The sequence below is a fragment of the Protopterus annectens genome, chromosome 6.part0 (genome assembly GCF_019279795.1).
Source record: "Protopterus annectens isolate FY-2018-M chromosome 6.part0, PAN1.0, whole genome shotgun sequence".
Classification (NCBI taxonomy): Eukaryota; Metazoa; Chordata; order Ceratodontiformes; family Protopteridae; genus Protopterus; species Protopterus annectens.
In genome coordinates this window covers 1,061,095,878-1,061,115,877 of record NC_056737.1, presented here as the reverse complement: position 1 = coordinate 1,061,115,877, position 20,000 = coordinate 1,061,095,878, and the positions used below count along the sequence as shown (strand labels likewise).

General features: G+C 36.7%; 1 protein-coding gene across 1 annotated transcript in view; it reads right to left on the bottom strand.

Annotated features, from left to right (window-relative positions):
* LOC122803937 (extracellular calcium-sensing receptor-like) overlaps positions 1–20,000 on the bottom strand; it is a 319,734-nt gene that overhangs the window by 59,371 nt on the left and 240,363 nt on the right. Inside the window, exon 4 of the mRNA XM_044073614.1 lies at positions 2,179–2,406. Within this exon, the coding sequence (XP_043929549.1) occupies positions 2,179–2,406 (228 nt within the window). The remainder of the gene's footprint in view (positions 1–2,178; positions 2,407–20,000) is intronic.

Below are 20,000 nucleotides of genomic sequence, written 5' to 3'. Positions count from 1 at the left end.
ACACACACACACACACACACACACACACACACACACACACACACACACACACACACACACACACACACACACACAGACACACGACTAGACATATATATATATATATATATATATATATATATATATATATATACACACACACACACACACACACACACACACACACACACACACACACCAACACATATATACATAGATATATAAACACACACTCACACACACACACACACACACACACATATGCATGCACGCACACACACACACACACACACACACACACACACACACACACACACACACACACATAACTAGACATACATATACATACATGTGTATATATATATATATATATATATATATATATATATATATATATATATATACACACACACACACACACACACACAAACACACACACAGACACACACACACACACACGTATAACTACACATACATATACATACATGTGTATGTAGATATATATATATATATATATATATATATATATATATACACACACACACACACACACACACACACACACACACACACACACACACACACACACACACACTCCAGGATTGCACAAACTCAGATAAAAACAAGAATGGCAGAACAAATTTGCTTGCTCTTCTCCAAGTTTCACTCCTCCCTCCTGGCTACCTGTTCCAGTGTCCTGTTTCTGACTGACCTGTCAGCCCCTTCTTGCAAACTCATTCTGGCCTCCTACTACTTACCTCATACCTACCACTCAGGCTTATACAGGCAGGCCAACACTACCACAGTGGGAGGATTAGCGACCATCACAAAGTAACTTGTTCCCAGGCTGCCCTTGTTAGGTGTTGTGACCTTGCTATTGGTTATATTATTAAATGAGTAGGGGAAGCAAAACCACCTTATGGAAGCATGGAGAGCTTTCTCCCCGGAGCATTGTTTTCCCTTTTCTGAATGTATAGACATTTTGATCTATTTATCCTTCCATATTTGTTCAGTAAAATTAAAACTTGTTCCATTCACTTTCTTAGATATGAGTAAGGGTTGCCACATAACCCTTCAGAATTCAGAATGATCGCCTAGTAGTCTGGAAATCACTATGCAAACTCAAGTTTTTGATCTGGCAGTGCAAACAGAATGTTGGATTTGGTACAATCACCACCTTAGGCAGTTTTTTTTTCTTTGTGGAAGTATTGTTTAAAGGCTATGCAGTCAAGTCTGAGAATACTTTAAAAAGATAAGAAAAAAGCATTCAGCATCCCATTGACATGCCCTTTTATGTCACAAAATTGATGGGTGGAGTAGATGGGAAAAGGGGTGGGAAAAGGTGTGGCTCGGATGATGTAAGGGGTATGGCCTTTGTCGATTTTTTTGCCTTAGTTAAAGGTGGCAAATGTAATTTGCAAAATATAAGTTCAAATAAAAAAGTTGGTTGTAAGGAAGTCACAGAATAATTGACTTTAAATCAAATTCATTATCGACATCAACAAGATAAGCATTGTTACAAAAACACTAAGAAGAGGAAATATACAGATAACCTTTCAAGATTTGCTGAAGAGAGAACCTGAAGCAGGAACTTCAGTAACCCATTACTAGACTTGTTTATGCCCTAAATGCCAGATTTCCAACAGAAGCATATAAGGGCAATAATAATGATAATAACTGATATGTTTCAGCATGTGTTGTTTTTATGAAGAATTTGACTCATGAAAAGAGAGATATCAGAGGCAATTATTCAATATAGACACGTGTATTTTAAAGATGTAACCACACTTCTTCAATAAGAGCTAATTGGAAACAACTGTATTCTTAAGAATGAATGCATGGCTTGTATGCATTTTCTGCATCCCTAAAAAGCAACCATTTCACAACAACCTGCATCTATATCTATAAAAGCAAATATATGTTGCAGCCATACCTTTTACAGCAGCATTGCTTACATATTGGATCCTTGCACAATTTTCTATCAAAACACTTTTACAGTAAAATTTGTTATTTGTTGGAAGCCACTTTCCAAATCTAATTTGCACTAGCCCTGGACAATCAGATCTTATAATAATTCAGTACCATGAATTAATACAGAAAGGTGCTGATGAGTCATTCCAGATGGTAAGCTAATAAGAGTAATCAATGTTTCATAAATTATTACTCTAATATAAAATTAAATCAGACTGCATTTCTAACCTCTCTGTGTCCTCCATTCCACAGGATGGAACTTTGATTCAGACTGAGTCTCTGACCTGCAGGAGCGCTGTTGTTATAGATGCCGACATTTACAAAAGCGATGCTGCCGTCAGTCGTCGGCTGCCAGTTTACATTGTCAAACATGGGTGGTATGTCGCCATTTTCATCAAAATATATTTTCTCACCAGTTTTCATCTGAAATCTTACTTTTTTCATATAATGAAACAACTAGAATAAAAGGATATAAACTCAGAAAGTGATGCTACTGCAATGAGATATATACTTCCTTAATAAATCAATGTACCAATCAACAAGTCACCCCACAACTCAAATAACAGAGTCCAAAACAGGGAAAAAGCAATTATTTTGAAATTGGCATCAAAAGCATTAAACAAGAACTACACAACAAAAGGGATGATGAGTGGATATTATCTGGAAAACCCTATCAATGAACAATAGACTATACAGTGTACAAAAAAGGGAAAGGAAAAGAAAGAATTTTGAGTGGGAGGTTGGCATAATGGTTAAGGTGTTTACCTTACAGACACAGGGTGCAGGGTTTGATTCTCACATAGGGTAATTGGCTAGGCTTAAAATAGCCCACAAGGGCAGTTAGCTTAGTATTAACCTATGAAGAACAGATATATACAGTGAAATCATTAGCAAATAAAAGGTAAACCACACATTCCATTCAAGCTTCAAAGAAAGTGCTTTTGGAAATGTGGATATTTAGATGCAAAGGACAAAGCATAAAATGAATAATTGAAAGAATGAAAGGGATCCAGGCAATGCAAAAGACTAATCTGTAATTATTCTAGGTAAAAATAAATACTGAAATAAGAGTGTATGACATTTCAATGAGTATTAAACATTAAAGCTATATAAAGTCAAAATAGATTAAAGTTGTATAAAGTCAAAACAAAAATTCAAATTATTGAAGTTACATTTAAAGGGAAAATATATCAATAGAATGCATACATTTAAAACTTAAAAACTAGTATTAGCATTTCTGAAGGGGACTGTACTACACAGCACCTCTGATTTTAGTGGCAATGTTGTACTGTTTCAGCAGTACATGGAATACTTGGTTTTCTGGCAAAACCAGCAGTGGAATTCCAAAAGAATTCTGACCATAACATCAATTGAATAGTTTCAGCTTCTTACAGTGAAGACAAGTTATCATATCCCCTTTTTATACAAATTCCAGTTGGCTCACACTCTCATATACTATGACCACCATATACCTCCTTCAAATAAACCTTTACCTTTTTTTTATCATAATTAGTACTGTTTATATATATATATATATATATATATATATATATATAAATACAGAGAGAGAGAGAGAGATATAGATATAGATATGTAGGGCTATATAAACCTTACTCCTCAAAATTCTGAAACAGTCTTGCCTGTAACACTGACCTGCATAAAAATAAGAAAGAGAGCCAGCAAACTGTCTCCTGAATAAATTTATTGTAGAAAACAACAAAAAGTAGACAAACAGACCGGTTTCGGCTGGTATAAATAACACAGCCTTCCTCAGTGTAAATTCAAGCATATCCACATTGTTGTTTAAATATCCTTAGAAAACATTTGATTGGTTAAGCCTAGAATTGTTCATTGAGACCTGGTGGGAATAAACTCCCTAATTTAACACGCCATTTATTTTCTTTTGAATTTAAAAGAGAGTGCCACCCTGTTTTGTTTTGTTTATTACCCTTTATGATATCAATTATCATAAAAGAAAATTTTGCAGTTTGGTGTGTTAGATGATGTTTATATAGAGCATTATGGACCTTGTAATTCTTAATATTACTAATGTGTTCTGAGATTCTGAATCTTAGAGGACGTGAAGTTTGCCCTACATAGAAAGACCCACATATACACGTTGCCAAATAGATGACCCAGTCAGAGCTACAGTTGGCAAAAAAAATTATATCAAAAACTGTAGCTGTATTCCTATGGAAAATTGTTTACTTTTGACTATTCTGTTGCAATTACTGCAATGGCCACATGGGAAACAGCCAATCAAAGGTCCCCCTGTTAATGTAGTCTGTATATATTGAGATTTACCATCAACATGTGTATGTTTGTAATGGTTAAAGCAGCCACCTACATTTTTGCCCTTTCTAAATGAGAAAAGGCATCTATCTGGTATAATACTAGATATCTCTGGATCATACTGTAGGATATTCAATGTCTATGAACACTTTGTATTAAACTATTCAAATTCCTACCAAAAGTCGTAGTAAACCTGATTGGTTGTGAAACCTTGTTGTTACGTTCTTTGTAACATAGAAGGTCATCCCGTTTAAGTTTATTGACCTGGTTGTTTGCATGCAGAACATGTCCCATTTTGTATCCCCTAGATCTGAATCTATCTGTGAGATCTTTCCTGTGTTCCTGGAAAGAAGAATCAGTGGAACATATATGTTTCATTCTAATGAATTGTGATTTTGGAATATTTTTGGCAATATGTGGTGGATGGAAACTGGATGCATGAAGAATAGTATTATATTCAGAATGTTTCCTGAAAACCTTGGTATCTAAGGTATGATCAGGTAATCTATTAATTAGTACATCCAAAAAAGTGATTGTATTAATATCATGATGTACAGTGAAATGAAGATCCCACTTGTTGTTGTTGAGGTATATCAAAAAAATTAGACAATTCATTGGCCCCACCTTTCCATACCATCCAACAATCGTCCATGTAACGTCTCCAAATATCCAAATAGTTCAAATAGATGTTATTGCAGCTATTATAGATCAGATCTCTTTCAACATAAGCCATAAAAAGGTCAGCATAAATCGGGGCAAATGATGACCCCATAGCTGTACCCTTTGTTTGCCAGTAACAAGTCTCTTGATAAAAAAAGACATTGTTGGTAAGGACATGTTCTGCAAGTTCCACCAAGAATACATTGTACTCAGCTTGATATAGATTAGCCTCATCTAGCCAATATGCTAGAGCTTCCAAGCCCCTTGAGTGTGGAATGTTGGTATAGAGGGCACTGACATCCAATGTACACATAAGCCAATCAGGTTCCAACTGTGTCTCAGAAATGATCTGTAAAAAATTAGTGGTATCATGTAATCGTGATCTTATGAGTGATAAAAGTGGCTTCACTTGTTTAGTTAAATATAAAGATAGTGGTTCTGTGATATAGCCCTTCCCTGAAACAATGGGTCTCCCTGGAGGGTTAACAGGGTCTTTATGTATCTTGGGCAGAAAATATATATATTGATTAGATGGGTCCTGAATCATAAGTTGATGCATAACATCAGTGCCAGTAATGTTAGCATCCCTGGCAGACAGTAGAAACTCATTTAAGTACTGTTTAACATAAATTTTACATCAGAGAAACATTTGTTCCATTTGGACAACCAAAACATATGTTTGCCTAAAATTTTTTACTGAATAATACCAGATTTCTAACATTTCCTTAAATTATTGCTCTTAAGTTTCACCAGTACTATCTAAAAGTAATAACACATACCCTTAAATTTCCCTAAACTAGTACCCTTAAATTTTGCCAGTACTATGTAAAATAATAGCAAATTCCCTTAAATTTTGACAAAAGCAAGCATCAATATCTAGAAACATTAACACAAGTACAAATAGGTAACTATATAATCAAACATTAAGGATGCTTCATGCAGTGCAAGCATATGCACAATACCAAAAAGAAATTTAATCTGAATAAATCTCTCTTTTATGTTTATTCCATAACACTTTTGTCTGTACTTATGGATAAAATGTCACTGTGCTTGAATTAACAAACCATATTCATCCTTACCATAAAGTTTCAGCTTGTGTGCCTTATAAACAAGTATTACATATAAGACAGGAGCTTGTAACTATTCTTATCAATTGTTCAATGACTTATATTCCAAAGAGTCCCAAACAAGCCTTACCCGTGAAGTGTATAAGTTTCAGCAGTTTTTAAAATGGGTCTTGCTCCGGCCCTTAACATATTCTTTTAAGCTCCCATTTTTCTCCTTAATTAGATTTTACAACGTTACACCATAAAGGGGTCAGATTCTTAATGATTCATCAAACATTTGTCAGAAGGGCAATGATTCAAAAAAATTATTGATGAAAGTCACTTTCAGAGAATAATAGAATAAGCTTTTTTTGCACTCCCAGACTCCCATAATTTATGCATACTAACTCCATGGTTGTTCAGCAGGGAAGAAAAGTACAAACATTAATTTCTACAGAAAGTGGCTTTCATAATATTTCCTTTGTGGTATCATCCATCAGACAAAATACCACCCAAAACCTCTCAGGCTCCCACAGAACACACCCTCTATCCATTTTGTGTATTCATGTAGAACTTTCCAGTACATCCAGTCATCTTGTCCCTGAAATTGTACACACACACAAACTCCTCTTCTTTAGCAAATACAGTCATTCTGCCTACTCATTTCTACATTTCTAGTGTTATCAACATCCCTCAGTTCAGTAGTCTCTCTGTCCTGTTGAATCACTTGGAATTGAACAAGTCTCGTAGTTCCCTTTGTTTTACTAATTGCTTTATCTGGATTATCAAAAAAATCTCTTGGACATTCCAATCTACCTTTAACATAGCTGGAATCCATCCATCCATCCATCCATCCATCCATCCATCCATCCATCCATCCATCTATCCATCCATCCATCCATCCATCCATCCATCCATCCAGAAACCCTTTTTCCATTTTTGCACATGGGGTCAGGGTGTTACTTCAACTGTGACAATCATCTAGCCAACTAGCCCTACCATGATAGTTCTTCCACACCACTTATTCACACACACACTCACACCTATGGCCAATTTAAAGTGTCCAATCCACCTACTGCATGTCTTTGGAATGTGGGAGGAAACCCACGCAATCTCAGGGAAGACATGCAGACTAAGCAGGAATTGATAGTCTAAATTTCCGAAAATGGCAGTTTAAATTTCAGAATACTTTTCTTGCATTCCTTAATTACCTCTAAAACATTGAAGTGTCACCTAAGAATAGTCCTGTTCAATAAACATATTTCTTTCTGCCACCAATAACACATTACCTGGTTGCTACAATGACTACAACACCCCGTCTCTTGTAGTATGTCAAGAATACTTCAGACCTGATGTAGGTTTTCATAGTTAAATTCAGTCTGTACCAGTGGCAAAAGTTTCACCTTTGTCATTTTCAGCTGTGTCATCCATACCTGAAATTATCCACATCAAATTTCATAACTCATTCTGTACGGCATCCATACTACTTGTAACCTCCACTAGATTCAGTCATATCACTTTTTTAACTTCCCAAGTCAAAGATTACAGAACATCGTGGTGGTTCTCTTGCAGCAGCCAACTAACTGCTCCCTCCATGAACTCTGATTCTACCTCACAGTCGAGATTCTATATCACCAACACAAAAATGATACCTTTGTACACTAGTTACTAAAAACTGCTTTCATTAAAGCACTTAGAGCATAAACCGTCACGCTAAATGCAAATAGCGAGGAAGCAAGTGACTAGCAAGCATTGTGTTTGCACTCAAGATGTGCATCTTCACATTCCAATGAGTTCCACAGATTCCAGACAGTTTAACCATAATTTTTGATTTGCCATTTTAATTATCCATAGCCCTCAGCATATTTTACAAATCTTTAGTACCATTGTTTGTAGACCTTAGAAAGAAAATGCACCTATTTTCCCTACCTGGACAATTGTTTGATAGTAGCAAAGATGACAGAAATGTTAATGGAGCACATAGAAAAGGCAGTTCTATACTTCTTATGTCTGAGAACAATAATACATTTCAAAAAGTTTTCTCTGTGCTTTGGAATCAACAACTTTTCTAAAAGCAGTCATTGACATAGTATTGAAAGTTTTTTCTTCTTAGGACAAAATAGCATAATTCTCTTAGCACTAAGCAATCACAGGAAGACAGTTTCTAAGAGTTTTGAGATAAGATGTCTTCTTGGTGTCCTTCTAGTCAATTATAAAACATTTTGTAAGAAGAAGACTCAGTACCATCTCAGAAATTTCTAGAATCAGTCTATGGATTTTTAAAATTGTAACAGTGGTGATGCCATGGCTTTTAAATTGTTACATATTAACAAATGAGAAGAGTTAATTTTAATCATGTGCTTGAATTGTGGGTATTTAAACTGTTTTAAATGAAGTAAATACTATTTGATGAAGTCTGTATTTTAAGATTAAACCGCTTATCAGTTGTCAATAATGCATGATATTTGGAACTTCAAAAAAACTGAAAAATTCTGCTAAAAGTCTCAACATCAAACATCTTAATGGTTCCCCAATAGAAACAACCATGCCCTTTAAATACTTAAGTTTATAGCTACACCAGTCAATCAACTTCCAAAGCCACATTGTAAACACAAGCAAAAAGATAATTTCTCTTTTTCTCTGGTCCTTTAAAAATATCTCCCTTGTTCTCCAAACCAGCTACAGCTGTAATAAGCAAAGGAGTCCTCCTTACTCAACTTGAATATGGGCTCCTCATCATAGCTACACCCCTAAAAACTTTTCTAATCTACAGTCCATTGAAAACAAAATCTATCAATTCATTTCCAATCCTCCTCAAAAACACCACTGCATCACCCTCTCCAAAGCCAAATGGCTACCAGACTCCTACAGAGATGAGCTACTCCTAGGATCTCTTCTTTTCAAACTACTTCAACCAAGTGCCGTCCCACTTCTTGCAGCCAAGCTTAATGATAAAACCACCCCTACACCCTCTGCAACCTCTCCCAATTAACTTCCTCACTCCAGACACCTCAAACCAATCTGCAATGTACCAACCATTCATTCTCCATTATTGCACCCAAACTCTAACAATTCCTCCCCGTCACCTAAAAGAAGTCTCCTCTTTCCTCACATTTACAGCACAACTCAAAAGACACCTCATTCAAAAACTGGATTGCAAGTGCTCTTCCACTGGACACATAACTTATCTCCCTCTTCACCTGCATCTCTTCTACTTTGACCCTCTGTTTTCATCTGCCACTTCCTCCTCATATTTAATACTAAAATTAATGTATATTTGTTTTTCAACTCTTTTAATAACATTTACAATTTTCTATGGTATTGTCTACCTTTTGTGATTACTCTGTTTTTAATTCCTTCGGTTTTATTTCTTTATGATTTTCTTCACCTGTGCTGTGCCTGCAAATGGTCAGTTATGACCAGTGTACTGCACTGGTAAACAAATAAAATAAATAAATAAAGTATATATGTTTATAAATAGAAATCTAAACACAGAAAGCTACACAAAAAAGTAATCACAATATGCAAAAATGCTCTTAGCAAAGAATTCTGCAGACAACTTTACGCATAGAATTCCACAGACAAACGTTTTCAGCTAGAGTTCAACAGATGAAATTCTTACCATAGAATTCTACATTTAGAATTCACATCAAAGATTCCTACAGATTGAATCTTATGGAAAGAGTTCTACACATAAAATTCTAAACACAGATTTCAACAGACTTCTAAACACAAACTTCCTGAGCTAGAAAGCTAAACACATAATTCTACAGACAGATTATTAAGTACAGAATCTTACAGATGGAATTCTATACACAAAACTATATAACTGGAAGTTTAAACACTGAATTCAACATATGGTGTTCACAGGTAACTACTAGGTTAGCTGCTCTTGTGGGGTATTTTCAGCCTAGCCAGTTTTCCCTTGGTGAGAATCAAACTCTATGTTTGTAAGGTAGACACCTTAATCATTATACCAAACCCCAGAAAGAAGTCTAACCACAAAGTTATATAGATATTAATTGCCAAGTGGGGTTCCAAACTAATTCTAAACATATTTTTCTTGTAGATAAAATGACAGATATTGATTTCTAAATGCAGAATTCTGTACATAGAATTCTACACTTAGCACTGTCAGTGTTCCACTGTGACTCATTGGGTTACAACTCAACAATAAAGCAACTCATTGTTTTCAACTGTTCAACTCAACCCAATGAAAAATGCACCTGCAAGTGTTGTTTCTCCTTTTCTGCCTGTGAAAGACAATACCACACACCTCCTGTGCTTATATACACCAATGTCATGGTCATACAAATATAAAGAAAATCTCTCAAAACAAATGAATCACTGCTGGGTTACACTTAGGAACTGCAGCGGTAGTAATTTCCTATAGAAAACAGTGATCAAAATGTTGAACTCAGCATCATGAGCTCTCCCCCAGTTTGCACCCAGAGAGGTGTAGGGAAACCTAGAACTCTCTACACAGAATTATATACACAGAACTCTAAGTAGAGAATGCTATATAAGAATTCTTAACTAAGAATGTTGCAGACAGAATTCTAAATATGCAATTCTACAGAGACAATTTCACACACTAAATACTAAATATAAAATTCTATAGTTCAATCTCAACAGACAGCATTTGAAATATAGAGTTATACAGATGGAATTTTTATTTTTTACACACCTTTATTAAATTGCCACTTATGACACAATCAAATCTACATTTATATAAAAGTAATCAAACCATATTAAGAAGTTCACATTTACAAACATTATAGGGTATATATAACAATACATGTGACATAATCTACGCAACAGTACATAAATTACTCAATTTCTGCCATTTTTTAAATCTCATTCTTCCTCCACAACATTTTCTGCATTTATTGTTCTCACAATTTCCATTTTCTATGCAATTTACTCCTACCCTTTTCTAAACAGCCCACATCCTGTTCTTTTTTCTGTTACAATATTTACTAATTTAAGTATAGTTGGTTTAGATTTTGATTTCTATTTTCTATAATTGTTTTTTTTTTTTTGGCAGCTGTGCAGCCGCGGTGGTGCAGTGGTTAGCATTGCTACCTCACAGCAAGAGGTTCCTCGGTTCGATCCTCGGCTGGGGTGCCTTCTGTGTGGAGTCTGCATGTCCTCCTTGTGGTCGTGTGGGTTTCCTCTGGGTGCTCCGGTTTCATCCAGATGCTCGGGTTTCCTCCCACATCCCAAAGACATTGCTGTAGGTGGATTGGACACTCCAAATTAGCCCTAGGCATGAGTGCATGGTGTGTGTGCCTTCTGTGGAAGGTTGGGCGCCAGGCTGGCAACTCAACACCATAAAACTCCACTACTGATCATGAGTGGACAGGTGATCCACTGTGGTGACCCCTAACCGGGAAAAGACAAAAGAAGAAGTTTTTTTTGGCAGCCACCAAAATTAGACTTATCAAAGCCTTACTATGTCTAAGCAATTCAGATCATGCAACTCAGCACAAAAAAACTGCATTTTCATAGTTACACTCATTTGCTCACCAAGTATTCCTGACAGAGTACTCTGTTTTTAATGTCTGCCAACTCATTACACTCCCAAAACATATATGCCCAGTTACCTATCTCCCTCATCACACCTCCATTTGCTAAGTACTTGAGGAAAAAATTCTTTGGAGTTTGCTTGGGGTATAAAGGTATCTATGCAAACACTTCTAGCAAAACTGCTAAATCTTCTAGACATTGTTACATATTTGGTAGCCATACATATGTCCTTCCATTGATTCTTTGTGAACTGCATATCTAATCTCTATTCCCAACCTTTTTTGCCTCTTCTGATTGATTCCTATAGCTACCATGCAATATTTTATATGCCCTATTGATTATCCCATTTTAACAATGGTTTCTGTTCTAGATTCAATTAAAACTTACCCACTGCAGGTCTTTCCTTTAGGATTCCCCTAAAACTTTCTTTTTGTCTATACTATGATATCAATCCCTGTTAGTGAAGGCAATCAGCCTGTAATCCTGATGTCTTTCTTGACCTCTTCCCCTTCGATTACATTTTCTTCTCTAATCATTTGTTCCCAATTCCTTTGCCAGCTTCCTCCATTAAATTCCAGCCCCTCTTGTCTATTGTCTGCACCCCTACTTCTAGCCAACCCTATTGGCAGAATCTCCTTTCTCTATTTTCGTATTGGCTTAGTTCATGGCATACTTTCTGCTACAATATGATTATAATATTCTGTATCACCTTTGTTATTCTCCTTAAAGATATGTGTCCAAATTCCCATTCTTTCCTTATTTCTTGAACTACCCCTGCATCAACATCCCTTTCCACTTTGAACTGTAGCTTTTTACTTATGTATAAGAGCTGTGTAGTTCTAAAATATCCCTTTGGATCAGGTAAACCTAAACCTCCTTGTTCTGTTGGGAGGATTAACTTATCCCACCTGACACATGCCTTCTTCCCTTCCAAGATAAAAATCCTTCATCAGTTGATTAATTGCTTTCCACAATTTCTCCTCTGGCTGATAAAAAAATATGCCTAACCTGTGTATACAACTAAAGGGACTAAAAACATTTTTACTGCTTGTATCTTACTATCTATATCTGTAGGCAAGATCTTCCAGTTTATCAATTTTTGCATTATCTTTTCTTTAGTCTATTTCTACATATCCTTAACTGCCTTAACTGAATTATTTTTAATCCATGCTCCTAAATACTTTATTGTATCACATTCCCATAAATATGGATATTGCTGAACTAATTCACATGTGGGTACATAAGTTATATCATAGTTTTTTTTTTATCTTCATTAATTTTATATCCCAAAAAAAACTGGAACTGCATGCCTTTGTGGAGTGTAATATTAGCTATTTGGATTTCAGCTTGCCCATTAGCAAGAAATGAGCTGTAAGTATCCAGTTGCAGGGCCCTGTTTTGTGGCTCTTTATTCTAAAGTTTAGTCTGGAGCAAAAAAAAAAACTTTTAAATACTATTTTCATTTTACATGGTCAAGTGCCGGCCGACTTTTGTGCAAATTGGTGCCATTTTTGTCAGGCCTTTTAGGGATCTCTCCTTTGCTCTGGTGGGATAGGCATAAAGCTACTATCAAACTCCAGCCCTCCCAACCCTCAACTACTAACCAGTATTTCCCTGTTTGAGCACGATACTATCGTGACTGCAAGAATTCTAGTAAACAACCCTGTCTTTACTTATGGAATTCCCAGTTTTTAAGGTGAATTGGATGTTTTTAGGAGATACTTTTTATAAACATAAAACAAACTCACAATACAATACAATACAATTCCATTGGCTGACCCTTTACAGGCAGATCTGAAGAAACCATTAGCAATAGTGAGCAGAAACACTAATAATGTTAACTGGTATTATTGCAAAATATTTCCTCTGTGTACTAATACATTTTTATAGTTCCAAGACTATCTTTGTTAAGAATAGAGCAACTAAATATAAAATTGTACTGATACAATTATGATTATGAATTCAAAAGACAGAATAATAAAGCATTTTACAGACACCATTCTAAATAAAGAAGTCTGTGTCTAGAATTCTTCAGACAGAATTCACTAGATAAAACTCTATACTAGAATTCACAGAAAAAAGGCCACAGATAGAATTCAACAGATAAGGTTCCAAGCACAGAATTCTAAAAATATTAATCTATAGACTGAATTCTAAGAGCAGAATCTTATAAAAATCATTTCACACATGCAGTTCTAAACATAGATTTATACTGGTATAATTTTAGACACTAAATTGCAGATATAGAAATCTAAAGACAGAGATACATATAGGATTATGAGCAACAATATTATTCAGATAAAATTCATGAGAATTCTAGGCAAATAATTATTCAGGTAAAATTAACCATCTCAAGTCTACAGCTAGAATTTAAACACAGATTTCTTCTCATAGCATTTTACAGTCAGAATTTAAAAAAAATAAACTCTACAACTAGAATTCTGGACATGGAATTCTATACACAGAATTATAGACATAAATTCTTCTGATAGAATTAAGCAAATTAATTTCTATGAAATTCGGATCCCAAAATTCCACGGTCAAAATTATACAGAGAGCATTTTAAATACAGAACTCTAAATATATAATTCTACTTTTAAAGTACTCAGATATAATTCTATAGATAAAATTGTACAGACGCAATTCTAATACTGCTCTACATGTATGTAGTTCTACAAACTGGTCTATATTACCATGTTGAAAGACATGTTCACCAAACACGTCAATCGACATGGAAATATCGATTGTCAAAAACCTTAACAATCGAGTCAGCGAATTTTTTTCCCAGGGGAAAAAAATCATTTGGACATCATCAGGGATTTGCCCTTTTCCCCACTATAGTGCAATTTTGGAGTTGGTATATTTAGTTAGGGGGATGTGGGGGGGAAAGCCCCCCACATTGTAGGGTTTGAAAGTGATTTTTTTTCTGTATGGCCGAGTGATTTTTTTTCCCCCTGGGGAAAAAATTTGTTAACTCAGCCGTTCGTTTTTTTGACAAGTCGATATTTCTGTATCGATTAAGATGCATTCGGTGAACATGTCTTTCAATACGGTAATACAGACCCCTACAAACAGATTTCTGCAGATAGAAATCTAAATGTAAATGCAATCCTGGAAAATGACATCTAAACAAACAGATATCCAAACACAGTTTTCAAGCCAGAATTCTAAAGACAGATTCAGCAAACTTCTTTTCAAGAATAGCTTATTCTTGCATGTAAGGGACCATTCCCATGCAGCACGGCAGCGCACCATGCATATTCATGAAGGCATGCTGCCATGCTCTAATACAGACACTGTGCTGTGTAGGATGTGTGTCTGAGAGCAGTGCTCTCACAATACATATGCTCCCTGCACTCCATAATTGCTTTACAGCAATGTAAATGTAGTGAGAGTGTCCATGGACACCATTACCTCCAACCTGACAAGAAATCTGGACTAGCCATAAAAATAAAGGGATAAATAGGGACAAATGTGAGCTATTGCTCTCACAAACGTATAAAGTCAATAGAATGACAGGCTTCACACTAGTATGAACTTCCCAAAGGGTAAGATGTGTAAAACTCAAATGTCTGTCATTATTTGCTAACTGCAGTCTTTAATTCTTTGCCACTAACCTGCCAGAAAGCCACAATTGTATGGACAATGGACCAAAAATATAAGGCAAAAATCTGGACATTCTGTGAAAATTTGTACAGTTGAGAGGTATGGCGGACACTGTTAGTGTCCATGGAGCATACCTCTCAAATGCAAAGCCTGTCCGGGCATCACCATTTGAAAAGCACAGCCTCCCCCACCAGATAATGTTGCAGAAACTAATGTGCATACCCCTACAATACAAAAATAAAACACAACAGTTTTCTTTTCAATCCGCAATAAAGTTTAAGCATAGCTGAGTGGATGTACGCATCACGCAGGTCTTCTCAGCCTAGCTTACACATCACAAGGAGCTAAATAGGAATATGCTTGGAAGTAGCAAAGTGGTTAGAGTGTTCACTTTGCAAGTGGTCATTCCTGGTTTAATCCCAACAGAAACCAATTGGCATGTTACATGTGAAAGCAGTACATAATTTATTTTTTAATAATTAGGTAGTAAATAACATATATTTGTTAACCAGAGTAATGTAGTAGGTCCAGATGTGAGGTATCAGTGTGATAAAGTTGTGAAACTCCCATATAAACACAAATGCCCCATACAGTATAGTCACACAAGAATAAATGCAATGAAAGCACATAGGGGGATGTCAGGGAAGGTAAACAAAATTACAATATGTCAGGAATTATGAATCAATCCCATACAGCTGATAGTCTATAAAATAAAACATAAGCAATACTAAGCATTGCACAGCTATGCTTACCAAGTGTAAGCATTGCTTAAATATGAATGCTAAGCAATGAGTAGCCCAGCTAAGTGGATTTGCCCATTGGTAAACAGTGCTGAACCTGCCCCCTTAAGAACTGCTAACCTTAGCTAAGCAGGTTTGCCCATAGCCTAGCTTAGCTTAGTATATTCAAAACCATCCAATCACGGCAAAGGGTGGGAAATTGGCCGTATTTAAACCTCATAGATGGGAATACAGCTCATAACTGGTTGCAGCTCCCCACTTTAGGCAGTATGGCAGGTGTTGGAGAGGGCATGTGCTTTCGGGCCCAGCACTGGGGCATACAGGAGTCCAAGGTCATGGTAGGACTCCTTGTTATAAACCATGATCTAAGACTGCTGCAGGACCAGTACCAGGGCTCCCAGTACAAAGAGGAGGCCTGGGAAAGTCTCACCCATGATCTCACCAGTGCCACTGGCATCCCTCAGACTGGTGAGCAGGTCCAGCACCACTATGCTGACTTGAAGAAGAGGAAGAGGGAGCTCTTTGACCAGTGGGTCCAAGAAGCAGGGCAGAGGGGTGATGCACCTGGCATGTGTAAATATTCATATCAATAACTGTTTACCAAAGTTCAGCCTGTGTATGTAATGGATAGGTATACATAAATGTTTATCTATCTTCTTTACAGCTCCAGCTGAGCGGGCTGCAAACCAGGAAGTCCATGCAAGCAGGTTGCAAAGGCTGCATCGCGAGGCTGGTGAGTAACAAAGTAGTTGTAGTATTCATACCAAATAAATATAAAGAAGTAGAATGCCACCTGGCAGTATTAAAATGGGTATGGTTTGTACTGAATAAACCATACAATATTACATTAATAGTCTCATATAGGTTATTTATAAATAAAATTGTAACTGCCTGTCAATAAAATTCAAAACCCTGGACTAGTTGTGTTTACTCTGGTATGGTAAGAATTGTAATGTGCACAGGTTATGCATAGCAACTATAGCTCTGAAAGAATTAAATAATCAAGTCTCATCTGACAAAGTTAGTGCCTCTGTAAGACACATGACTAACTGATATGAAATCTTTCACACACCAATATCTGATATGTTAATAGTAATGTTGTGTTAACCACTGTTTTCCACACTGTGCAATGACAAAAGGTATGTATAGGAATGTATGTATAAGAATGTTGTGATTACAAGGTGAGATTGTACAACAAAGAGAGAATGAGACAGAAATCATTCAAGAAAGAGACAGCAGTTTCTTAATAGCTCCTTCTGATGAAACACAAACGTGTTGCATTTTTAGCAAAAACAGCCACTGTTTGAATCCCGGGAGTGGTAGTAAGCTGTATGCATAATTTCAACTAGGATTTTGAGAATATGTGTAGAAACAGTCAGGTAGTGTCAACATAAATTCCCTCCACAGGTCTTCCAGGTAAAAGAAGGTAAAAAGTAGCTATAGGAAGGCTGTAGTTATACTGTGTCCAACACCCATTGTCCAACCTTAAGGCTGCAAATGACAGCAAGATAAGTACATACACCAAGTGGTCTCGCCCAAGAAATGTTCAAAAGTGTCATGCTGTCACAGCTACCAGTCCCTGCTGCCAACAACCAGGGTGACCAATAGAAATCAAGGCACAATATGGCAGTGATATACACACACACACACACACACACACACACACACACACACACACACACACACACACACACACACACACACACACACTCTCTCTCACATGCACACACACACACACACACACACACACACACACACACACACACACACACACACAGTATGAGTGCACATATGTAACCCTGACTATGTGAATATGGGTAGAAACAGTCAGGTAGTATTAACAAACATTCCCTCCACAGGTCTTCCAGGTAAGAGAAGATATAAAGTAGCTATAAGAAGGCTGTAATTATACATTGTGTACAAACATACCACTGCCCAACCCAAGGCCATAGGTTGTTGTAATAATACCTGTAAAGTAATGATTAGAGCAATGATCATTAAAGCTGTGACCAGTGTAAGAATCTACATTTGTTAATTGACATCTCTGTCTCTCCCTACCTTATCTTCACCAATAATCTAAACACATACATGAATGTGTATGTTTTCCACCAAACCTACTGTTGGGACATGTGTCCTATTGTTCTACAAATGTTGAAATGTATTCTAATTAATGTTCCCTGTTCGAATACTATAATCCGTGGCCTGTTGCTATCAATGTAGCCTGCATGCCAGTGTAATGCCCACTGTGGTGCCATATATGCATGTGTTCTGCTTGCTTTGCAAATGTTCCACATCTGTTGTTTTGGATTACTGGGAATACTCATGCATGCTGTTATAACTAATCCTGGTATGTGTCTGCCATTACTAACCAACATATGTTGTACAACTGCAACACCATAGCACGTCTGGGAAGGCCGATCCCAGTGGATCCACCTCTCCCACCACATATGGCCATGGCACTGGGCCCAGCATGTCTGGGACACACCCTGGGACTTCCTCGTCCACTGGTCCTGCACCACCTTTGGGTGGAAACTCTTAGGGGATGGGGCTCATCCCTCCCCCTGGGTGCAGGCGTGGACAGGATCCCATCACCTGAAGCCAGGTCTGAGGTCTGGCGCATAGCGAGCTCTGCAAGGAATTGGGAGATCTGCTACACCAGCTTGAGGGCCACATGGTGCATTTAGAGGGTCAGCCTGCCCTTCCTGCTCAGTCCCAAGAACAGCCACCTTTGGGGCCGTGAAGGTGTAGTGGTGACTGCCCATGGGTGGAGACCTCAGTCCCACTGTATCTATTTGAGGGCTTGTGGGATTCCGATTACCAATCACCCCTCCTTGTCCAAGGTGTTTACTCCCCACATGTCTCATATACTGCCCCTGTATGCTATCTTGTCTTTCTTCCAACCCAACCTATCTCCCGAAATATACTTACTATCCTTCCTCAACATCCCACTCTCACCTTAAAAAAAAGGGCAGTCTGTTCACAAAAAAAATGTTGCCCCATACATAGCTGTCCATTTCACATATGTGTCCACTGGACACATGTAATCTGGTCTAATTGGTTTCACAACACATTATTGTTGTCCTCACAATCTCTCAGGGGTATGAGTGTCCAAGTTTACTTCTAAAGTCAGTATATATGCACAGCTGTTGCTGTATATGAAATGGATAGCTATGGGCCTTCCATACACCCATCCTACACATCTCTAACTATCTTTCATATTGTTTTTCCCACTTCATGCCCCCTTTTTCACCCCTTTTCTATCACCCCTTTTTCTTTTCTTTTAAATAAATTATCATGTGGGTAAGCAGGAGTAAGAAGCAGTAAGTGGGACTAAGCCTGTTTGCATGGTGCTAAGCAATGCCTACACAGATTAAGCACTTTTAAGGCTGTCTGTCAGCATAGTTAATCGGAAGTTAGCATTGCTTACTGCTGCACGAACCCATGCAAACCCACTTACAACTGCTTAAAAGTGCCTTAATCATGCTGTATCCAACAGCCATCATTCTGCCCAGCAACAAAATAATCAGCCGTTGCAAGTCTTGAACCCAGGACTCTGCAAGCCATAGCCACAACAATTTACCACTAAGCCATCTAAGCTGTAAATATGCCTGATGTTTTTTCAAATATATCATTCAGCAGAGTCATTCAACAGTAGGGAAAAGGTTTGTTAACATTAGTCATGTGTTGTACATAGATATAAATGTATACATGTATGGAGATGCATATATATATATATATATATATATATATATATATATATATATATATATTCGTAATATATGTAGAGATATACATATAAAATATACACACATTTGATATATATATATATATATATATATATATATATATATATATATATATATATATAAAAAACTAAATAAATATTTATTTTTATTTTATTTTACATTTGTTTACCGGGAGAGTCTGACTGGGCATAAAACCCTTTTTCAGCAGAGGCTCGGGGAGAAAAGTTCCATTGTTAGTAGACTATTATGTTAGTAGAAAGAAAATCGTATAATACAATAAAGAAAAAAATAGTAACAGACATTCATAATGGTAAAAAGACTAAAACAGAATAAATAGGTCAAGTGGGAGATAAGACCAATAATCTTATGTAACAGTCCTTCTAGAAGACAGTTCTTACAGTAGTAGCAGGTAGTGACATTGTATACAATGA